General features: G+C 40.5%; 1 protein-coding gene across 1 annotated transcript in view; it reads right to left on the minus strand.

Annotated features, from left to right (window-relative positions):
• Window positions 1-18,379: 18,379 nt before the first annotated feature.
• Window positions 18,380-25,398, minus strand: part of EXT1 (exostosin glycosyltransferase 1) — a 277,521-nt gene continuing 270,502 nt past the window's right edge. The window contains exons 10-11 of the mRNA XM_063299615.1: window positions 23,912-24,083; window positions 18,380-18,903 (exon numbers count right to left, since the gene is read on the minus strand). Of these exons, the coding sequence (XP_063155685.1) occupies window positions 18,718-18,903; window positions 23,912-24,083 (358 nt within the window). The 3' untranslated portion in view covers window positions 18,380-18,717. The remainder of the gene's footprint in view (window positions 18,904-23,911; window positions 24,084-25,398) is intronic.

The following is a 25,398-nucleotide window of genomic DNA, read 5'->3' on the forward strand; positions in this document are numbered from 1 at the left end:
TATAAACTGAGTTGAGAAAAGATGAGGCATAATTTTAAACCTGATTTTGAAATGTAGTGTATTCATTTTAAAAAATAAATAAATAAAAGTAAATTTGGGCTCCCCAAATGACTTCAGGAAATGAAAAGTTTGGAAATCGTTTGTTTTATTGCCATTATGTAATCCATTTTAATAGAAGTCCTGGTTTAAACTTTGTACTGCACTATAAGAAAACAGGCTTATGTTTGACAACGAAGTGGTGGGTTATCTGTTATTGATCCGCTCACGCAGAAAACTTTTCAAAAGTTTTCAGTAAAGTTACAGGGAAAACACTAACGCCATGCTTGACCTTGTTAGAGGAGAAACAATCTCTCTATGTCAACTTGGAAAAAAAAATAAAGTAGGAAATTCATTTTGTAGAAGAAGTCTTGAACAAAGGTTCACTCACTGATATGGGGCCATCAGACCCATTTTGTGGTCCACCCTAAACACTTCCAAATCTTACTACTAAAATATGGCAGTGAAATGATTTATTTTAAGAAGCACAATATTTGGCTTCCCCCAATAAAAATAAGGATAGAAATAGGTGTGTTATGTTTTTGCAAGGTAGAAGACACCTATTTTCAATCCTTATAATCCCCAACCCAATAAAAGTCAAAAATACCCCAAAGCCACAATCTGAATTTAACATTCTGGTGTGAAATCTTAAAGTATGGAAAATCTGATCTTCCATCAGGAGAATATTAGGAATTTTTGCTGCCATGTGTTTGATAACAACAGAAATAACCATCACAGTATATTTGGGCACAGTGAATAGCCAAAATTACTTACTCAGTGACATCTGATACCCTACATACCATCCACTCAATTCCTGGGCTGCTGCTTCTCTAAAATCTAAATGTCTGAAATCTAAAATTGCAAAAAGAGGGACTTAGCAGGAATTGAGCAGGGAGCACGTAGAAGGTCTGTGAATCCAGAGGATGATGGAGTGTTTGGTTTAGGTACTCACCCAGCAAAAGTGACTGGGATGCAGGGACATCTGCAGAGGACATTCAGAAAAGTCGAAATGATGGCCATGGCCACGATCACGACCCCATGATTGGACCCTGGTTCATTTTTTACAATGTGCAACAGTTTTTTAAAAAGGCGATGGGTGGGTAGGGCTTCAATCATTGTATTGACTTCTACACTTGAATTACAAGCTGGACTGTATGAAGTCCCTACATTAATAAGAAAGTGGGTGAAGGAATGTAGAGGTAGATATACACTTCAAGCCTACATTTCTTCTAGGATCTTCCATAAAGCTAATATGCTTGCTGACATAAATAAGTACTACAGGTACTTACAGTATATGGTTTTCGTAATGTTTCGTGTTTTTCATGTAGTTTTTAATTGCTGTTAGCCAACCAGAGTCATGAATTTGAGCTGTATAAATTGAATTAATAAATAAAAAAGCCTTGGGACCTATGTTGCCGTTGTCTTTACCATCTTCTACTTTCAGTATAGTCCCCTACTGTATGATGTTGAATGTGCATCCTACATTTTAAGATTTGATAGCACCCTTCAAGGAGATGTCTGGGCATTCATTTTCAGCTCCCACTCTCTTGGAATGAATGGTTTCTTTAGGGCTTTAGCATGCTGTGTACGCTCCACTGTTTCTTTTGGTTGGCTTGATGGAAACAGCATGATGCTTTTTTTTTTCCAGACCAAAGATGGAACAAAGAAAACCAAGACCCTTGGAAAACTAAGAATTCCAACTAGGAAAACACCAGCCAGAACAAACACATGTCTTAACATTGAGAAAAAAAAGTACAAATGAGCACTAAGAAATGAATCTCTCTACAGGCCCCAAAGTATCTGGTCTGGTGCTCCAGATACTGCTGAACTACAACTTTTGACCTTGCATGGGTCAAGATTCACAAAGATGGGACTTGTAGTTTGGCAGCCTCTGGAGAGCCACAGGCTCCCCATAGCTGGAAATTTCTGTGGACCATACTAGAAACCATGCATGAATACTAGAAGGGAAAGGTGATAATTTATCAGGTATGGTTATGAATAAACAAGACCTCATAAAGTTCATAGCTATGGCAACTTCTCCTGTCTGCTCTCCTCCACTTCTTGAGCCAAACTCAGACACCTCTCATAACCAGGTTAAGCCATATGAGCTTCAACCTTTTAGGCCAATCTACATGCTTACTGCCATACTGTGATGGAACTGGGAAAATTAACATGAGGTCAATTCATATCTCCTAGATAACCAATGGTTATCTGGTTCCCTTAAGAACGGTAGAATCTTGAACAGTAGAGTAATTTAGAGTACTGGTGAGGGGAACTTGTGATGTATATTATCCTGTGGTAAAAACTAAGCAAGATCTACTTGTAAGTACTACATTTAGGAGGAAATGCTCAGTAGGTTGCTGGTATTTGAACTACTTTATAATTCTGTTGCTTGTTTTTAAAAAGCTGTTTAAAGTATTCAACATGAGTATTTAGAAATAAGTCACAATGGATACAATGGGACTCATTTCTAGGAAAGTACATACAGCCTCAGTGGTTTTACTATGGCTTATCTTAGTTTTACTATAACTTATCTTAGTTTTTTCAGTGCACAGACTTTTGATGTTGCTATAGCTTGATTTTATTGATGTTTTTATTGCTTTGTTGGGTACATATATAAAGTGATCAATGAGTACCATTAACTGTTAGTAAACACTGATAAAAATATGGTAAATAAATAAATAACCCCTGAATCACAGTACTTCAATAGGCAGTAAATACATAAACTAAAATTATTAGTCAATGTAGTAGTAGTGCACAATTTTCCACTTGGGATTAATAAAACCATCTTTTCCAGCCCCTAATTTCTGCTGACTGTGAATGTAGGTTTGTGTTAGGCGGAGGCAGTCCCAATAATGAGATGGGAAGCCTGACCATAGTTTGATTTAATAGCTGTATCTGCATCCCTGACCTGTGTGGGCCCATGAAAGGCACATTCAGTGAAAGCATGGTGAGATTGTGATAACTTTGGTGCATTCGCTGAATGTCTAAGCAGTACATATAAACCTGTACACAGAGAGAATTGTGTGCATGCAATCAGAGTTATAATGGTGTAGGTTCCCAGTTTAAAGGACAAAGATGACATAGTCACAAGGACCTGTGTTCAGTCATACAGTGAAGGAAGAGAGGAAGAAGTCTATGCATAGATATTAAACGTATGATGCAATGGCCCAATTGAGCCCATAGTGTCAACTCCTGTGATGTCATCCTTGGTTGGCAACTGCAAAATCAAATGTTCAAGCAATAGTTTGTGCTGATTGTGTGCTGCTCCATCTCAATTCAAACCACCATTGTAGCTAAGCTGTTCTCTGCCATCCATTGGTTTATTCTTATTAAGTGTTATCTGAGGAGTAGGGTCTCTACATAGTTTTATTTGGATTCCCATCATTCTAAAGTTTCACGCCTGTGGAGATATAGTGTAAACTAGGTTGCCTTGCTATGACTATCTGAACCTGCTTTTGAGAAAGGGATCTACAGGCCTGCAAGCTGATTTAGAACTGCTCTCAAAACATACACAAAGAAAACAGTCTGCACTGGCTGACTTTCAACTCTTCCACTGAATGGAATAATATGGCATTTTCAGCTCCTGTCTCGCTAAGCATGAGAGGTAGAATTGCAATTCCCAGATTTCTCAAGCAGCCTACTGGTGGCTAGTCTATCTGGGCATTTCAAGAGTTGCAATCCAACAGTATATAGCAGTGATTTTCAAGCTTGGCAATTTTAGGATGTGTGGACTTCGACTTCCAGAATTTCTCAGCCAGAGTATACTTAGAGGATGCCAGGAGGTAATAACAAATAGAAAGATAATGGAATTATGAGTATTTAAGACTCAATCGGAGCAATTTTGCAACATCTGGAGGAAGGTTTCCATTTGCAAAACAAGAAAAGACTTATGTTACAACCTTAAGCATTGTGCACTTAAGGGGAATCAACTATCTCAAGATTTCTTCTCTGTCACAGCACCTGCCTTCTAGGATAGCATCCTCCAGAAATCTGTATGGCTCCTACCCTGATGCTGTTCCAAAAGTCTCTGAAAACTTGGCTATTCTCCCTAGCATTGAGGTAGGGAAGTTAGTGAGCCCTGGTATGTTTCTTCTTTTGCTTGATATGTAGACTTTTTTCTCCTGGACATACACAATCTTATTGTTCCTTGCTTTTTTAACAAAATGTAAGCCCCCCAGAGTGATCTGGATTCATGCAGCCTTTAAATCGTATAAACAAACAAATAACTTGGGGAGTGGGCAGCATGATCTATGTTTTCTTTCATCACTCCTAGCCATTCCGACAATTGGAAAATGTATCTGCTCCTTGTCTCCATACCCCAGCTTTCCATGTGTTTGAACAAGCTAGAGAGCAGACACATAAGCACACAGCCTACCTTACCCTAATGTATTTGAAAAAATATTTGAATACCGCATCAGTGGCCATTAAGTCTTGTTGTGCCAAATTATATTCTAATTGGCTCTTGCATTTCCACCACCTAAAACCCAATCTTGCAATGTACATTGGGCTGATTGTATTTTCTCCCATTTAAAATTAGCTCTCTTCCCCTTTCCACTGTATATTAGTGCTCTACACAAACAGTGCGTCCCAGGCCAGAAGGAATTCTTCACATCATTTATGCTAATGTGCTCTGTGGCAAATATGCACATGGCAAATCTATTTGTTTTTAATTTATTATCACATTACAAAGCCAATTTATTCTAGGCAATTTAGTACAGTTCACTGGCCCATTTCAGTAACAACTCAGTGAAAAGGTTGCTACCGAGATGGGACAGCTGTTTCACCTTTACTTCATTCTGGGATACACTGAACTCTGCAGACTACTTAAGAAGAAATATTTCACTACTCTGATAGGAGAAAAGGGTACAAATTGTGTGCATCAGAGATGAGAGAGAGAGAGAGAGAGAGAGAGAGACTCAGCTGTATACCTTATCCATCATGGAAAACGTTTCTGCAGATTGCATAGACCGGGTTTGATGGAATGACTGCTTGGGTCCCATAAAAGCAGAGGAAAGCAGAACAAGGATGCACCAGCTCTTCTGACTTCTATGTACTGAACAGCACAGTTTCACAAAGGAGGTTCTGGATATGAATCAACTATTTGTGCTGTTTTGAACATGAACAGAGTTCAAACCTGCAAGGGGAGCTAATCAAATTGAAAGGCAAGGAGAAGAGGTAATACAGTGAAAGGGTCAAGCCAAGCAAGTAAGTTTTTAACTCTTGTGAATTACTTGCATTTTTTCCAAAGGTTCCAGACTAGCCATAACCCATCAGATGGAAGCTGGCCATTCATGAACTGTGTTTCTACCACTTAGTAACCCATGAGTAACTGAATTTACTAAATTAACCCAGTTGCCTGGATTCATACCATACCAACTGAACCAACTGCAGCTTAATCTAGCATATTGTGTGCAACCCAGTCATTCTTTGAATTGCCTCCAAAGTCCTGGGAATGGGCTGCTTGGAATGCCTCAAAAATGCCTTAAATGAGAAGTTCTTTTAATGTATCCCATGGTGCCATGGAAATTTAGCACAAGTTTTTCAATAAGATCTTTGGTCATGAGGGGGGAATTTCTAAGTATCATCTATCCCTTTCAAAGACTTGCCTGAAGATTTAAGCCTTAGGTCCATTACTTGACTGCTAACTCAAAGAACTCTCCATGCATCATGTATTCTAGAAGAAGTTCCATGATCCTTTGCCCTGTGTAAAGAAGCCTTCACTAACCTGATGTCTTCCATATGGGTTGTTGATTGGCTGGGAAATTCTGGGCATGCAGTCCCAATACATCTAGACAATGGGTTGGATAGACTGATGTTAGGACTATATGCAGACCCAGGAACAGGAGTTGAGATTGCCCAGCAGTTGTCAAACTCCTGAATGCCCCCTGTACAATTCCCTAGTACAGTGCCTCACTATTTCACTTCCCTTATGATGCCTCTGGAGCTAGGTTGCTAGATTTATGCTAAAGTCAATTAAAATTCTTCCATTAGCAGTATGGTTTTCTTTTCCTCCTGCTCTCATTTATCATTCTGCCACTATCAAGGAGAAGGCACTGCCATGGCAGTAACTGGTAGGGCATCAATTCTGGCTCTGTCTCAATTGTTCAGGTGACTTTTAAAAAAAGGCTGACCATTCACAAGATTTTGCTGTAGATCAACAGGTTTATCACTGTTGCTGGACATAGATGACAGGTAAGGGGGTGCTGTTGTCTACAGATCAAGCAAGAGCTGAGTTTCTCCATCAGCAAATGGTATTTGTGTGTTTCTCTGTTCTGGGTCTTGGCTGTGGAGCAGGCAGGCAGGAGAAGGATAAGTGATGGATTTCTTCTAATAGTCCCTTTTTGTTTCTTTATTCTGTTTTTCATTCAGGGCCCTATTATCTTAATTGCTTGTGTAAAAATAAGCAGAACAGCTGTTAATTTATTAATTACAGAAGTATGGGAAAGAACTGAAATGAAGTGAGATACAATACAGAGCGGGACATATCAATTAATTACCAAGGAGGGGGAAAAAACAAGGGAAAGAGAGGAAGAATCACAGAAGATGAGCAAAGCTGTACTAACAGACAGCTTCAAAATCCATGTTCTTTACAGATATGAGTCCAGCTGGAATACCAGGAAACCCAAACTCTCAACTAACAAACTGCCCTATAATGAGTTGGAATATCATCTGATCTATTTAGTACTGTCTATTTGCTTTTCACTCCAGCAAAGGATCATTACCTTGTTGTGGTGCTGGAGCTCGAGCACCTCAATGATGCCACGAGCTAAACTGTGAAGGGCCACCCAAGACGGGAAGGTCATGACAGAGAGGTCAGACTAAATACAATCCCTGGGCAAGGTAACGGCAACCCACCCCAGTATTCTTGCCGTGAAAACTAAATGGATCAGTACAACCAGAGATCTGTCAGTATACCATTGGAAGATGAGACCCCCAGGTCGGAAGATGGTCAAAATGCTACTGAGGAGGAACAGAGGATGAGTTCAACTAGCCCCAGACGTGATGATGCAGCTAGCTCAAAGCCGAAAGGACGGCTAGCGGCCGACGGTGCTGGTGGTGAACGGCGAATCTGATGTTCAAGGATCAACACACCACTGGAACCTGGAATGTAAGATCTATGAGCCAGGGCAAATTGGATGTGGTTTTTGGTGAGATGTCAAGATTAAAGATAGACATTTTGGGCGTCAGTGAACTGAAATGGACTGGAATGGGCCACTTCACATCAAATGACCACCAGATCTACTACTGTGGACAAGAGGACCACAGATGAAATGGAGTAGCCTTCCTAATTAATAGTAAAGTGGCTAAAGCAGTGCTTGGATACAATCCAAAAAACGATAGAATGATCTCAGTTCGAATTCAGGGCAAGCCATCTAACATCACAGTGATCCAAATATACGCCCCAACCACAGATGCTGAAGAAGCTGAAGTAGAGCAGTTCTATGAGGATCTGCAGCACCTACTGGACAATACACCAAAAAGAGATGTTATTTTCATCACAGGAGACTGGAATGCTAAGGTGGGCATTCAGATGACACCTGGAATTACAGGTAAGCATGGCCTGGGAAAACAAAACGAAGCAGGACATAGGCTGGTAGAATTTTGCCAAGACAACTCACTCTGCAGAACAAACACTCTCTTCCAACAACCTAAGAGACGGCTTTATACATGGACTTCACCAGATGGACAACATCGAAATCAGACTGCCTACATCCTTTGCAGACAAAGGTGCTGGACATCTATACAGTCGGTAAAAACAAGTCCTGGAGCTGACTGTAGTTCAGATCACGAACTTCTTCTTGCACAATTTAGGATCAGACTAAAGAGATTAGGGAAGACCCACAGATCAGCTAGAGATGAGCTCACTAATATTCCTAAGGAATATGCAGTGGAGGTGAAGAATAGATTTAAGGGACTGGACTTAGTAGATAGGGTCCCAGAAGAACTATGGACAGAGGTCCGCAACCTTCTCCAGGAGGCGGCAACAAAATATATCCCAAAGAAAGAGAAAACCAAGAAGGCAAAATGGCTGTCTGCTGAGACACTAGAAGTAGCCCAAGAAAGAAGGAAAGCAAAAGGCAACAGTGAAAGGAGGAGATATGCCCAATTAAATGCAAAATTCCAGAGGCTAGCCAGAAGAGATAAGGAATTATTTTTAAACAAGCAATGCGCGGAAGTGGAAGAAGACAATAGAATAGGAAGGACAAGAGACCTCTTCCAGAAAATTAGAAACATTGGAGGTAAATTCCAGGCCAAAATGGGTATGATCAAAAACAAAGATGGCAAGGACCTAACAGAAGAAGAAGAGATCAAGAAAAGGTGGCAAGAATATACGGAAGACCTGTATAGGAAGGATAATAATATCAGGGATAGCTTTGACAGTGTGGTCAGTGAGTTAGAGCCAGACATCCTGAAGAGTGAGGTTGATTGGGTCTTAAGAAGCATTACTAATAACAAGGCAGCAGGAGACAACGGTATCCCAGCTGAACTGTTTAAAATCTTGCAAGATGATGCTGTCAAGGTGATGCATGCCATATGCCAGCAAATTTGGAAAACACAAGAGTGACCATCAGATTGGAAAAAATCAGCTTATATCCCCATACCAAAAAAGGGAAACACTAAAGAATGCTCAAACTATCGAACAGTGGCACTCATTTCACATGCCAGTAAGGTAACGCTGAAGATCCTGCAAGGTAGACTTCAGCAATTCATGGAGCGAGAATTGCCAGATGTACAAGCTGGGTTTAGAAAAGGCAGAGCAACTAGGGACCAAATGGCCAGTATCTGCTGGATAATGGAAAAAGCCAGGGAGTTTCAGGAAAACATCTATTTCTGTTTTATTGACTGTTCTAAAGCCTTTGACTGTGTGGACCATAACAAATTGTGGCAAGTTCTTAGTGGTATGGGGATACCAAGTCATCTTGTCTGCCTCCTGAGGAATCTGCATAACAACCAAGTGGCAATGGTAAGAACAGACCATGGAACAAAGGACTGGTTTAAGACTGGGAAAGGAGTGTGGTAGGGTTGTATACTCTCACCCTACCTTTTCAACTTGTACGCAGAACACATCATGCGATGTGCTGGGCTGGATGAATCCAAGGCTGGGATTAAGATCGCTGGAAGAAATATTAACAATCTCAGATATGCAGATGACACCACTTCGATGGCTGAAAGTGAGGAGAAACTGAGGAACCTCATAATGAAGGTGAAAGAAGAAAGTGCAAAAGCTGGGTTGCAGTTAAACTCAGAAAAACCAAGATTATGGCAACCAGCTTGATTGATAACTGGCAAATAGAGGGAGAAAATGTAGAGGCAGTGACAGACTTCATATTCCTAGGTGTGAAGATTACTGCAGATGCTGACTGCAGCCAGGAAATCAGAAGACGTTTAATTCTTGGGAGAAGAGCAATGACAAATTTCGATAAAATAGTTAAGAGCAGAGACATCACACTGACAACAAAGGTCTGCATAGTTAAAGCAATGGTATTCCCTGTAGTAACATATGGCTGCGAGAGATGAACCATACGGAAGGCTGAGCGAAGGAAGATAGATGCTTTTGAACTGTGGTGTTGGAGGAAAATTCTGAGAGCGCCTTGGACTGCAAGAAGATCAAACCAGTCCATCCTCCAGGAAATAAAGCCAGACTGCTCACTGGAGGGAATGATATTAAAGGCAAAACTGAAGTACTTCGGCCACATAATGAGAAGACAGGACACCCTGCAGAAGATGCTGATGCTAGGGAGAGTGGAAGGCAAAAGGAAGAGGGGGCGACCAAGGACAAGATGGGTGGATGATATTCTAGAGGTGACGGATTTGACCTTGGGTGAGCTGGGGGTGGCAACAACTGACAGGAAGGTCTGGCATTGACTGATCCATGAAGTCACGAAGAGTCGGAAGTGACTGAATAAATAACAACATTCACTTTTCAAGGCCTTAGGTTGCCTCAAGGGAGTCTGCAGGGAGGGCTGGGTCAAAAAAATCAAGATGGTAGCCACAACCATGTGATCAAAGTCCTTCCCTTTTTTACATGCATCACAAAAAGAATGGGACTTCATTTGCATGATGGTGGTTGCCATATTGACTTTTGTTTTACCACCTTGAAGACACCCCGGGGTTGCCTTTAAGCAACCTACTTGCTACCATGCCTAACTGGAAATGTATGTTTTTGGCCCACACTAGATGCCCCAATGGATGTGCTTGCGTGTATGAGGTTGGGGAAGGATTAATTCAAGCCATTTTGTTACCTGTGGTGAACAGGATGGTGCTGTTTTCACCTCTGTGCTTATTCCGAAAGCAATCCAAACTTGCTTTGAATATTTCAATGGGATAATGATTGTCACCATACCTAGCTGGAAATATTGGACCAACATAATTGAAGGACACTGGATTTGGAAAGGCTAGAAGGACACAACCATCTCCCTTGGTATAAGGCAGCTTTCTGAATTCCTTGTCTGAAGTTGTAAGGTAAGAAAACTTTTTTTTTTAATCATTTCATCTATTTCAGGAGCTTTAAAGTTACACCAAACACACATTGACTCTCCAGGGGAGAATTCTTTGAAAGATTTATATTAGAAGCATAATCTTCGAGTGCCAAGGAGGGATGTGAAGAAAATCTATCGTACCATAAACTATTTGGGACCAGAGCCTCTGAAGATATGAAGGCAATCATTTTCCATTCCTTATTTGAGATCTTTTGCTGAGATCTTTCACCACATCCCTCCACCTTCAAGTCAAGAGATGTCTTTTTGAATACTATCACATTACATGTCAAAGTCCCCCCCAGAAACAGGGTCTGAACTACTTACCTAGGATTAAGCTATAAACTTAATATAAACTTCTTTACGTTTGACAGCCTTTTTCAGAGATAGACAACTTGGCTTCTCTGGACCTCAGTCCCCACAAAGCTTTCCCATTAATTGTACTGACTTTGGTTGATGGGAGCTGAAGTCCAAAACATCTAAGGGAAACCTGTTGCCTATTCTGCATACATCATAAAAATCAGGATTCCCACTCCCATTTTTGTGATTCCCAAAGCCACCGAAAATTTTGCTGTGAAATTTAGGTGGCAAAGCTCCCACTTAAAGCACATATTTTGCTTTATGAAAAGCTTCTCCTCTATAAAAAAGAACAAAACCTTGACCCAGCTTTTTCTGAAGCATGAACAGTGGCCCACTCCTCTTATAAATGGGATAAGTGTTCTCATTATTGAATTGTACTGTGTCATGTATGGATCTTCAAAGTAAGGCAGTCTTCCCCAACTTCTTGTGCTGGAATTCAGTTGAAATGCACTTCCCAGGATTCCAAGGCTATTTGTATAGCTGGTGACCTCCCTGTCTTTGCTTTTTGTTATCTGAAATGTAGACCACATACACAAACCCATGATCCTATGAAAATGCCAGCTTGAATTCTTTGTATATCTCGCCTGGACTTACAAGCTCCAGAGGTCCCCAACCTTTGAAGCTGGTGGGCTTATCTGACATTTTACCTCCATGCCATGGCCAGAGACAATATATATCATGGGGTGGGCTTCCCCATAGAAGCAGTGGAATCTTCTTTATTCTTACAGTGATCATCTGGCCTTTGCATCACTGTAGTGCATACTGGGCTGTTTTTAAAGTAAAGAAGAGAGAATAAGCTACCTACTGATCAAGATGGGTATCTTTCCCTTTTCCCCTGAATTATCTTTGAAATTCAGTATTTTTGGGAAAGAGGAAAACCCTCTTCTTTTCTAGCAGATGAATCATTCCTGCAAATGCAGGGCCACAATTCAGCCTTTCCTGTTAATTGTGCAGAAACCCCTTTTTAACTTACCAAAAAGCAAGGGCAGCTAAAGATGGTTTCAGGGGCAGTCTGTAAAAAAATGGGGACAAATTGTGCATCAGTTATATATACAGAATTGATTATCTATTTTCCTAACAAGTTGCAGCTTTGCTTAAGTGCTATTTGTTTTGTCTTGTGTTAATCAAAGCTTTTCAAGCTTATAGTAGTGTTCTCTTGCTTGACAATCTGTTTCTGCTGGAAATTTGGGAAAATGTAAGCGAAACCCTTCTGGGTCAGAACAAAACCCATGTAGTCCAGCATTCTGTTTTTCACTGTAATCCAGCTGATTATTTGTGGGAAGCCACAAGCACAATGGGAGTGCCACAGCTTCCACCCACTCCTGTTCCCCAGCTAATAGTGTTGAAAAATATACTGCTTTCAATGCTGGGGTATCTTTGTATCTAACATAGCTAGTAGATATTAATTGGTGCCCCCAGAAGGGCACATGTAACACCGCTGCTGCACGAGCTGCATTGGGTACCAGTTTGCTTCCAGGTCCAATTCAAGGTGTTGGTTATCACCTTTAAAGCCCTACATGGGATGGGGCCAGGTTACCTGAGGGACCGCCTCTCCCCCATTACATCAGCCCGTCCCACCTGATTGTGCAGAGAGGGCATGCTGTGGACCCCGTCTCTAAGACAACTTTGTTTGGCGGGGTCCAGGAAGCCGGCCTTCTCCACAGTGGTGCCTGCCCTATGGAACATGCTGCCCCCGGAGGTGAGATTGGCCCCATCACTCCTGGCCTTTTGGAGGAATCTGAAGACCTGGTTCTGCCGCCTTGCTTGGGCGGAGAGGGGAATAGATCTACATGGGGATGGCTGCTATAGACCACTCCTCCCACACTTGGATTGCTTTAGATTCTTGTGCCACTTGGACTTTTTTATTTTTTACTCTTATTTATATTATTTATTATTGTAATTTTATACTGTGGATTTTATGATTGTTGTTTTAATTGATTACTGTAAACCTCCCAGAGTCCCCTGAAGGGAGGAGATGGGCGGGGACAAATTGGATAAATAAATAAATAAAATAAATGTCCTCCAAAAAAATGTCTAATTCATATCTTCACATTTTCAAGGTCTTTTCTATTGCATGACCACAAAGTTATTGTTGAAAATCAGAAGAAGGTCCTCACCAGACCATAGCTGCTGTCCTCCTGCTTAATTCTTCATAAAAGTAGTAGTGTGGCTACCCTGGATTTGCTGTCAGTATGAATATAATCTCATGATTCCTTGTTAAAGCACCCCTAAATTGGAAGAACTATTTCTTGTTTTATGTGCTAGATAACACATAGTCTTGCCAGCTGCAGGTTAGCACATCAGACACATCAAGAACAAGAAATCTTTACACAAACTTCAATATTAACTTCGAAGTGGGGAAAGTTATGATAATGTTTACACTGGAATCACCATATAAACACAACCACCGATGACTCTTTGGCAAGCCAACCATCTCCTAATCTGGGGCGTTTGCTGTTCTTTTTTTTTTTGTAACTTATAGTTTGATTTGCCTTCATTACAGAATTCTCAGGAAAGCAAGATTCTCATAATTTCTTTAGAGATAGGACCCTTTTTGCCTTCTCTCCAAAACAGCCCAGTAGGAATGAGCATGGTCAGTGGTTACAGAAGATTTGGAAGTGAGGACAAATACTGGGAGGTATAGCTGCTTGAGTATGGTACCAGGAACAGTCTAATTTTGCATTGAACTCAGTTAGGGTGATCTCCAAGGATAATCCTCCATTTCCTGTCTTATAAATGAACAGATAGTACTGGAGAAAACATTGCTACAATATCTACTATGCAAAGAGTAAAGGAGTCTATTCATGGCAGTCAAAAAGAAAAGAGAACCATGTGTTTTCTTTACTCCTAATTTTTACATTTATTTCTAAACCAATAATAAAATCCAGAGATTTCACTTGGGTTTCCTGCATTTATAGACGATTTTTCACCCGTTTCATTTTACATTATTAGAAAGATATGATAAACATATAATCACTATTTCAGTGAAAATGTTTGAAGATTATTTAGCTATGGAAATACATCCAGGAAATTTCAGGCCAGTTAGCTTAATGTTTGTTGTGACTGCATGGTGGAAAACACACACTATTATAAACATAATAATGTAGAACAGAAGTATATTGCCTGAGGCCAAGGGCCGTACACAATTCCCTGCAAGCCTTGGATTCTGGCTCTAAAACTTGAAAAATTCTAAAAAGCTCTAAAAGTTGCTGCAATTACAATTTCTACTGTGATTGGAGGCTTTGTATTAAATAATTAAATTAAATTAAACACATTGGGTGTAACCATATGAGCTGCATTTAAATTAATGTAATTTTAATTACATTAAAATTAAATTATATTTTGTGGCAGATCCTTTCCGATTCTGGCAGATGTTGAAAAATAACTGATCAGTATTTCGATGGGACCAACAGGAAAACTCTGAATCGTAGCTTACATTGGGAAGTTGAAAAATATCCTGGAAAAAAGCAATGACAAACCATTTTAATTTGATGCTAAGGAAGCAATAAGGATGTGTCCATTTAATCGTCAGGAATTCAGCTTGACCAGAAAGAGGCTTTATGTTACCTTTCATCCTGGCATCACCCACTTTTTTGTTCTGGCCCTGCCCAATTTTCTGAATCTACCCCCCAGCCTGTCACTCAGATGTTTGCATCTCTGATATACAGATGTTCAACTGAAGAAGAATCAACATCATTTCTACAAAATTAACTCTTGTCTTTCTAAGTTTTTATAATTATTTCACAGCAGGGTATGGCTAGGGGAGATGGTCTGGTAGGAGACATTTGCTTGGATTTTCAAACATGAGTTGCTTAACTAATAAAGGAATTTATTAACAGAACAAAACAAAACAAAGTAGGAAGTGAAGACATTGTACCTCCTTGGACAAATTTAAAAGGGATTACACTCATTCATGGAGGATAACGCTAACAAGGTTTATTAGCAATGCTGTTCCAAAATGTGGCAATTTCTCAAAAGATTTCTTCCCTACAAAAGGGACTTCTGTTTTCCTACCTGATGTTCAGGTTTGTGAAGATTTCTTTCCAATAACTCTTGGTGTTTTGATCTGACTCATTGATGAAACTGCTAAAGGGGTCAACTGCTGATGTTGTCTTCTATTACACATTTTTTTCATTAGCCTAAAGTCTCCTTGCCTGCCAAAATCCCCAAGCAGGGAGGGAGGAAAACTCAGTGGGAAGAGTTCCCTTACAATCTCCTTAGGATCTGATAGAAATACAGGAATCCAAGAGCTGCAATTCTTTAAAGAGACAATTATATGATAAAATATAAGATATTCTCACACAGACACTGAGCTACACTGTAAGTGCAAGGACATCACTTTCTACCCATTAGAGCCTCTCTGAAATTTTAATCTTTTAATAATAACAATGCAAAAACAACTTATCTTTCATAAAATTCAGTGTGGATTTGTAAGATGACATTAGTTATCAGTCATAATCCATATTCTTCTTCCTAGCTTCAGAAGCAGTGTATTTCTGAGTACCATTTGTGGGCTTTCTATGGGCTTACAGTTATCACTGTGGGAACAAACTTTTGAGGTCTTTGAGCTGTTCCAAATAACATTAATAAGAGCAATGCTGCAATTAAAAAAAATCCATGATTCTTCTTTAGCTATTATTGAAATTGGGTAAGTTGATTATTCAGTGTAAATAACAACATTTTTTTTTAATAGCAAAGAAAGATGTACTACTTTTCTTTGAATGCTGCTAAACCAGCCACACAGAATATGCACTGGGGAACAAAGACACAGAGCTATATAACGCAGACAAGGGGAAAGAACTTGCTGAGTGAAAAAAGGGGTACCTTTGTTGCTAGGCTCTTTGCTAGCATTCTAAATATAATTTGCTCCAAACCTTTCATGGAAATAGCTTTGTCCCCCAAATGCCCCATGGCTGTGAAGTCTTCTACTTCAATAGGGACAATGCTGGCTGGAGCCTTTAGGAGGAGATTTCCTTGAGATTGAATGCCACATATGGAACAACCATTTCCAAGGTTGTCTATGAGACACATAGTTCCCTAGCTGGTCGGATGTGTCTTGGAAACACGTTACAAAAGAGAAAATGCCCCATATGTTCCCAAAATTATCTTGAATCTGTTTATTGTTCCTTGGTTAATTAGCTATCTGTAAAGAGCAAGAATTGTGAAGGGTATTCAGAGTTAAGAAGCCAAATTCTTTTAGCTACCCACAGGAAGAAGGAGGTGACCAAACTGCTTTTCAGATATGGGTAAGTATGGATCCAATCCATTCACATACTTCATAGCCTAATCTGGACAGTGCTAAACTGTGCTTTACCATCTGATGTATCTACTTGGGCATTTGTGTTTTTCTCTTCCTTCTTCTCCTCATACCTTCTTCTCAACTTGAAGGTATGGACTTCAAGTTGAAGCCTAACCAATAGGCTAATCTTTACTACAGATTACCAAAACAGGCCAATGGCATAAATCAAGGTTTGATGTAGTGACGTTTTGCTGGGGATTGGACATAATAAATAGCTGCTTTGTAATGGGTGCATAACAATTTTTGGAGAATGTTATACATTCACCTAACCTAGTTTTCTGTATCTCCTCTTCTCCAGATCTGTTGGGACTGCAAGTTTCAAGCACATATGACCTATGTGAATTCCAGAGCTCCATCACTGCCATACTGTTATTGTTTTTAGGCTCTTCCAGCAGAATTTAAAAGCTTGTTTTATGACTCTAAGAGGCTGATCTGGAATTTTCTTTTACTCAAGTGATTAATACTATTATATCCAAAATTCAAGATGGGTGCTGATACAGCTGATCCAAATGCTGATTTAAAAAAAAATCCAGATCATTTGTCTTTGGTATGTGAAATTAGGCCAAGAGCATATAGCTTTGAGGGCCAGAATCATGCCAAATTTCAGCATTTTTGTTGAGAAGCTGAGGCAGATCATATTAATATTTTTGTTGCCCTTTTCTTTTTATAATCCCCTGCCCCCTCAAAATGCAACTGAAATTTAATTAATGGGAATATCAGATTATTTTCTCCTTCTGTAGTGATATGCACTGTGTATTAAGCATGATTTTACAAGTGTAGCTCTGTGCTTCTTTTCAAGAAAAGAATGATGAGTGCAATTGATTATTATTAGTATGTTGGATGCATGAGTCTTTTGGAGAAAGTCCACCTGGCTCAAATTAGATCATGGAAGAGACTTGCAACTCTTTTAAACTTTAAAAGCTAAAGTGTGTTCAACAGAAAAGTCAGGCTTAAGAGGCTAGCATGGTTTGTATAATTTTGGAAATATGTGATGTCTCCTCTCTCAATTCTACTTATACCTTCTCAATTCCTTTAGGACAGTTTGCGTAAACACTTTTAAGCTTGGAGAGGAGAACACTGAAGGTAGATTGTTTTCATGTCTGAGGAGGGGGAAAATTCTACTCCCTGCTTGTCTGCAGTTTTTATTTGATGCGTTCACACATCATAACCTATAAGAGCAGCTGCAGACAGGCAGAACATGCTGTCCAGATAGATGGCAGCACCTAGTTGAACTTGACTGATCCTCAAACGTTAAGAAGGCCAAACCTGATCAGTATCTGCGCAGGAGACATCCACAAAATCTCAGGCTTTAAGCTAGATTGGAAGTCAAAAAATATTCCTGAAGGGACAGGCAAGCCACTTCCACATTATTGCCAAGGAAATGACCCAGCTGTGTCCACAAAGCTACCAAGAAAAGATCTTGACTTGAAGGAGACTTTGTTTTTTAAACAAAGGACCATGGCACCATAAAACAAAACATTCATAGGTTGTCGGTGCCCATGGCCCCAATTGGGTGTTTTATTTTTTCAAGGCACTATCTGAAGGGGTGAGGAAAACGGGAGAAGCAGAAGACGAGAAAAAGATACCCATTTCTCCAGCCAGTAGGGGAGAAAATCCTGCCCCTTGAGGGAGGTCTAGCCATCCCTGACAGGCACCGGGGCTACCCAGAAGGAGCAGGGAGAATCCTGGCAATCACTACTTTTCCAAGCCTAATTCAAAGTACTTTTTCTAACCTTTAAAGATAAGGGATCTCAATCCTTATGCCAAAGTACTAGTAACTGCTTCTTTTGGCCTTTCCTTGGCAGATAATGGGGGGTGGGGGGGAAATGAGCTTTTCATTTCATTTCACCCTTTCATTTCACTGTCCTGCAATTGCCAGTCTCAATTCAGTCTAATGAAACAGAATGTGTTGGAAGCTGGAAGAGGAACAAGGAAGGGCAACTTTAGGTGGGATGGGACAGATTTCTATCCTGGGGCCTCTGGAGCAAACCTCAAACACTGGTGTGTTGCCACATGCTTTTGTATTTTTGAACACGCTTTGCGCGTCTCTGTGTCAGTCCCATTTTCAATAAAAGAAACACAACTTTCTTTCTTCTAAAAAAGAATAACATATTGCCCCCAGCCTTGCCTCAGAGACCAAATTTTTATGGGAATACTTTTAGAAAGCCTGGCACATTTGAAAGAGTCACAACAATCAACACAATTTTGATTAAAGAAAGAACTCTGTTTTAATAGGGATTTTTTATCATTAAAAAAGTTTAAACCTGCATAGCAATCATTTCAAAAAATAATTATTTAATGTTCCATAATGAAACTGTACACAACCTAGTCTTGAGGGACCTGCAGCCTGTGAGAGGGTTTCAAAGCAGTCCAGCGCACCCAGTTTTCCCTTTGGGTCCAGAGCTACTTGGCTACATTGGCATGTTGCGAATTTTTGGGTTTAGTTGCTCTTGGTGCGGTCTGACTCGAGGATCTGTGGCTCTGCGCTGGGCTAGGTGAACCATCCAGTTCCCACTCCCACCCACCCCTCAGCTGGGCTCCTCAAAGTCGTTCAATGTCTCGATATTTCTTCCTCAGGATGGAGACCTGATCTTTAAAGAGCACGGGATCGAGCCTCATCTGAGAATGGATCAGCGGCATATAGCCAAACCAGCTGGCAAAAGTGTTCATGCAGCTTTGCCTCTGAGCAAAATGATCTGGGTCAGCCCACCGAGAAGCCCGGGAAGTCTGCAAGAAAAGACAAACAAGCCGGTTTATTCTCCAAAGCCTTTATAGTCCACTTTTCAGCTGAAAGTATTTCCAGAACTCTTTCCAGAATTATGAAAAGCCAGAGCATCGTCCTTCACAGAACAGTCCTGAAAAACACAATGTATTATCCTGAAGTGGTGCTACTGAGAAGACTGTCCTTCTTTCAGTAGCTGCTTCATTAGTGAGGCAGAAGCAGAGCAGGAGAAGGGGTGGAGAACTTGGCCCTTACTTCATTGCCTGCTCTTGCAATTCTTACTGCCAGCTGCACCCTGTGAGATGTTCTGGGGTACAGCCACCCTCAGCTTCAGCTTTCATGACAAACAGACAGATATAATGGGGGTTAAGCAGAGTGCTCAAAAACCCAGTTAATTTGGCAGCAGATTTAAACAACCTGTTGCTATTTCTGATGTTCATTCATACCCTACCTTTCCTCCAAAAACTCATGGTGGCTTGTATGCTTCTGGCTTCCCATTTTATTTTCACAACAACCCTGTAGACCAGGCTGAGAGACAGGGATTAGCCCAAACTCACCCAGTGAGCTTCAGGGCTGAACGAGGACCTAAACTTGGACCTTCCCTTCTAGGTCCAACTTTCTAACCGCTACACTATAATTCTTATAAAAGAAAGTACTTATAAAATATTGCATAGGATCACAAAGATAAAAAAAAAATACATTGAAACTTGGTTTTACCACACCTCGATCCAACAGCTTTGACATGCGGTGCAGCAAATTTCCTATTTATATCATTGGCATCCATTTATGTTATTTTTGTAAAGATGTCATTGTGCTAATTATGTAAATTGACATCGCTGCACAAATATTTTAAGTCCCTACCATACTCTAATCTCCGATTCAACAAAACCCTTGAATAAGGGACATCATCTCCCCTTAAAATATGATCCCCTTGTATTCTATTTTAAAATCTCCCAGAGGAAGAAATGCCTCTTGTAAGAAAATACCCACTTAGGGTTACCAGACTGTAGAGTTACTAGTCAAATACAGTAGGTTGGAATGGAGGATGGGTAAGAGGCAGAAATCAATCAAGCAGCCACAGTAGCTTCTCTCTGTGCCTTTCTTATCTAACATGGTATAACAGTGTGAGTGCCCAGGTTGAGCATAGCCCCAGAACAGCTGTTATTGAAGCTCTCTCCAACCACTGTTGCCAGAGAAGAACTTTTTGCCTTTTGGGGGCAGAAAAGAAAAACGGTGAGTTCTAAAATTGAATCAAGATCATTAAAAAAAAAATACCCAGGAAATTTTGCTCCTTCTGGGAAGAAACAGAAAATGCTATCCCTCCTCATTTGTGTGAGGTGGGGCCTTTGTCCTCCTAAAAATGCAAAATGGACACTTTATTGAAAGAAATCCCAGATTGTATCCATCCCACCAGTGAGCATTGAATCTGCATTTAATATTCGTTTGCAGCATTATATTGGCAGTAATAAAACTGGTTCTGTTTTGCTGACGTGCACATTGCTTGTGCTTAGCTTCGGGACAGTGAAAAATCGCTTGATTTGAATCTTTGGAATCAATGGCTCAGCGGGAAATTGTTGCTTGCTTGCCTTGGGTGAGCAGAGAGCTTCTGAAGCTAGGAGTTAGAAATTCTAAGGTATTCGATGCAAAATCCACCTCATCTTCTCTGGGATTATTTACTCAGAACACAAAATGAACCATGTTGTTCTCTTGCTATCTTGAACTGTTTCAGGAGAATGAAATGTTAGAAAGGTAACTGTGAAATTCAGGGATTGGAGAACAAGCCAAATCCTATCTGGATTCTGAGTAATGGATGATCCTTCCATTGTTGTTTCGCTCACAGGCTGGGTTAGCCCACCATGATAAACCACAGTTTGTTTTAACCAAGCCAGAAGCCAGAGTGGTCTGATGCAGAGACAGACTATAGTTCACCAACCACAATGGCTGGGTTCACAGATCACACTTAACCTAGACCAAACCAGTAGGTATTGGGTGATGCTGGCCCCAGGATAAGGGCTTTGATGAAGCTACAGCAAACACAGAGGTTAGAAAAAAAGGAAAACTATCATAGAAAAAACCTTTTTTAAAAAATCCCCCCTTTCAGTTATTCTGGGTCTTTCCCCCAGATCCTTCATGACTCAAGAAAGTGGGATCCTTAAACCATGAAAGCCTTCTATTCCTGCATGATTGAAAGCATAAATCAGGAAACACATAGACCTGTTTTATACATGGGATGTCAATAATCATGTCTTAGACGGTGTTGTTAGTGAGAACCTAGGGATGATTTAGCACCTTAATTCAGTCTTTGTCAACTTCAGCAACTTTAAGATGTATGGACTTTAACTCCCAGAATTCCCTCAGCTAGCCATGCTGGCTGGGGAATTCTGGGAATTTAAGTCCACACACCTTAAGGTTGCCGAGGTTGAGAAACACTGCATTAATTTATTAACACTCCATTATATAGAAGGAGTGGAATGAGATGCTGAGTTCTTGGGGTTTCCCTGATAACACAGAGAACACACTTATTATAAATGACAAATAGCCACTTGTTTAGAAGATAATCATATTAACTGGTACTCTTTCTGTGCCAGCAATATCACCGGTACTTAATTTGAACCTTCTTGCATTAATTCTCTCACTGAATTTTGTCTCTCAAAACAACACATGTGCTTTCCATTTATATCCAAAGTCTGGAATTAGTAACTGTATTTGCATATAATTCTACAGTATCTGCCCAGCCAATTTATCTAGCAGAGTTGATGCACTCTGTGTTCCTTCCGTTAAGCAATGCTGTCTATGGGACCCCAGAAGTATGCCTTCTCTGTAGCAGTGCCTGCCCTCTGGAATGAGGTTCCCCCCTAGATCCAGATGGCCCCCACCCTCCCAGGGTTTCGAAGGGCCTTGAAGACATGGTTCTTCATCCATGCCTTTGGCGGAGGGATTGTGTTGGGTTGTTTCTCTTTCGTTCCTGTCCAGCTGTTGTTACCCTTGCCATCTTCTATTCTTTTATTTTTGTGTATTTTTCCTGGTCCTTAATGTTTTTACTTGGGAGCCACCAAGAGTTGTCTAAAATTTAATCGATAAATAAAAACATCATTCTAAATCACAGTCTAGCATTAACAGGATGAGTTATGGAGAGCCTGGGATAAACAAACACAGACAATAGTGGCACTCCAGATGTTGCTGAACTACAACTCCCTGCTCCCCCTGCCTTGTTTCCTAGGAATTCTGGGAGATCTGGATCAGCAACATCTGAAATGTCTGCTTGTGACTTATGGGCTTATAAACTACAGTTTTGTCCTCCCATGTGTCAGCAAGGAGACTGTAGCCCTCCCAGGTAGACCAGACAGGAAACACGATGAGATGAGCTAATTTTACTTTATTGTAAGGCTACACTAACAGAACTCTGCAAGTCTGAAAGTACATATCTCCTGCCCTCCCTATTTACCACCTGAGGCCCTCCTAGGTTTTTTCCTCTGGACGATACTCTGTTGCAGGCTCCTTCTTCTTTTATCTGATCATTCCCTAGGCAGCATCACCCCCCCACCCCGTCTTCCAAGGTCACCCTCACATTCCATCACAGAGACCTCATCATTCTACTTACTATGTTTAGTAGTAACAAACTGATTTCAAACTGTACGTCTGGCTTATTTTCATGTTTCAGATTAATTACATTTTAAATTTATAAAAAAAGGCAAATGCCTCAGTTTGCCTACCTGAGGCTAGGCTAGATGAATGAGCAAGAGTGACAGCTATAATGTCTCATCTTCAGTACTTCAAATGGTGGCTTAATGTTATGAACCAAGGCAACTAAGAATTACAGTGATAAATGTTTACAGAAATGGCCATTAAAGCACTTTTTCACCAGCAAATTTCAGCTATCTTAAAAGGGAGTGCCAGAACAGCAATCAAAGAAAATAATTCTAGCTGAATCTGCCCCCTCTCAGGCAAAAATCCAAATTATTTCAAGGGACCAGTTTTCCAGATTCAGATGTATCACATCTGTAAGCAGCATCCTTAAATTTTAGCAAAGCTCGAAATGGAAAAGTAGTCATCAAAAACAGACCAGGCACTGCACCCCCAAAATTAACATAAGCCTCCCAATCTTGGGCGGGAGGGTAGAGAGAGAGAATGCTGAAGTTTTTTTCCCTGCATGTTCTTACCAGAACGGAGTGAAATAATTATTTGAAAAATAGAAAACCACATCTGTTGCAGCACCATTTATGAACATTTCTCCTCTCAGGTTATGATGGCAGGTTATTTTTGAATAACACCAAGTTTTATGTTTATTAAATCCATTCATTTTCAGGATTTTTATAACAGTTTTTAACAAGATATAGCTCTTTACTTTAGATTTATAAGTGGCCTCCCATTAGTAGAGATTAAGAATGGGTACCAGTAGGTTTCTTTGGCATGCTTTTAGATTCTGGAATCAGAACACATTCGTTGGGACTCTGGGAGGCACAGTAGTTAAGACTATTTGTGGACTTAATTTTTTTTGAGCTTATTTACAGATGATCCAATTCTGAGAAAGATGTGTGCTCCTAAGAATATGTGTTCTTCAGGAAGTGTGAGTTTTCAGGATAGTTTCATACACTATACGAGAACTGCAGTTACTGTGTTATAAAATTTTGAAATAATAGGAGAATGCATTAAGTTTCAATTTCTAAATGCTTTGTTTGAAAGAGACTGTCTCAACCAGAATGGTCCAGAGCTTAAAACAACCCTATTCCAAGCTGAGCATCTGGAGAATTGTCAGAACAACCCTTTTCAAATTCAAAAGTTTTGGACACCAGGACTGAATAATTAGAATTAGGTCTTCCTGAACTGTGCCATTATCCAACAGAAAGAGGGTGCCCAAGATAGGAAGGAAAATGAAAAGCCATTTAGTCCTGGTAAATTCGACATGGGCTAATTCAACCTTGGAACTCTCTGGGTTACTTTTCATGTGTTTTCATGAGCGAATTGCAGTGACAGCAGCCCACAAGAAGGTTAAAGCAGACTTTGTGCACATACCTGTCCCATCATGGTTTCCTTATACTGTTTCTTCTGTGTTACTTTGATGGGAGGCAATTTTGTCACAGCGGACACCAAAAAGTTCATCAAAATGTCTTCACAATTGGCCAGTTGGTCCACCACGTTCTTCAGACTAGCAGGCAGGTAATGAGTGTACAGGTAGTGATAATATCTGCAACACAACAATTGAGGGTCATCAGTGAGAATCTGGCACTGTCAACCTATACACATTTGCTTGGAGTAAGCCACCAGGAATTCAGTGGAACTTTCTAAGTCGATAGCCACCAAATTGGGTTGAATGGCTTTTCAAAGTGCATCCAGGAACTAAAGGCTGCAACAGATTTGGAAATGTAGGAAGCTGTCACTATGAGTCCATTCAGCAAGGGTGTTGGCTCTTCCCAGAAATTCAGGCAACAGTGGGGTTGACAAGCCATGGACCTTCTGCACTGCAGGCTGGGGCTTTTATCAACAAGTTGTGACCCCTCTTCAGACTAGAAGCAAAAGATCTGTACTACAGAGTCCTAGAAGTGCCAATATGCTTGAAGGTATCTTCTGTGGGGCTTGCTAGACTCCCTGTTCCATTTGACTTTCTAACATTTCTTATATATTTTAAAGATAACGAAAAGCGGGCATGATGCAAAGCAAAGCAACTACCCTCCAGCATAATTTGTATCGCCAAGAATATCACTGGGCCTTAAATGGGTCTCAAATGTCTTTTATAAAATAAAAATGGGGAATGTCTGCAGACTAGGTCTTGGATTGGCTACAGTTCCACCTGCCCCCACCCAAGATAAGAGCATGCTGGGGTAGAAAGCAGTATCTTGAGGATGGGGGGAACTGGGGGGGGGTACCATATAGCAGGTAAATCCATTCTTTATAATTCTTTTAGTCTCCCATGTCCATTTTGAAATGGCCAAGCAGCCATTAGTTGGAGTATCTATGACATGTTCTCAAAATTCCAAATGTGCCCATCAGCACAAAAAGGGGTGGAGAGTCATTCCACAATGCAGGGACCAGAGCAGAAGTCTCTAAAGCAGGAGTGGGCAACCTGTAACCCTCAAATGGAGAGGAAGGAGCCTAAATGAACGAGGAGGACAGAGGTGGCACAAATGAGCATTGAACGGCTTACTCCAGACCACACCAGCCTAGTTGGAGATGACAGGAGCTACAGTCCATCTCAGCCATAACTCACTAGGTTAAAAAAAAAAAAAGGGCTCCAGGAAAACAGATTAGTGATGGTTTCAGTTCCTGATGACAAGGGAACTCCAGAATTACTTGAAAAACTGGAGAAACAAGAGGAGCTGGCATAGTGGGGCAAAGGCTACCTATTTACCTTATGTAGTTAGAATGTCTTTTGTTAACCTTATTCAGCTGTTTCCACCTGAAAATCTGCTGCTGATCCTAAGTAATCTGAAGAAGAGCTGCAATGTTGGTGATTGTGGAAGGGAGAGGGGTAAGTTAACCTTTTGAACAGTCAGAATTGGCCT

Source organism: Candoia aspera, chromosome 3 (genome assembly GCF_035149785.1).
Source record: "Candoia aspera isolate rCanAsp1 chromosome 3, rCanAsp1.hap2, whole genome shotgun sequence".
NCBI lineage: Eukaryota > Metazoa > Chordata > Lepidosauria > Squamata > Boidae > Candoia > Candoia aspera.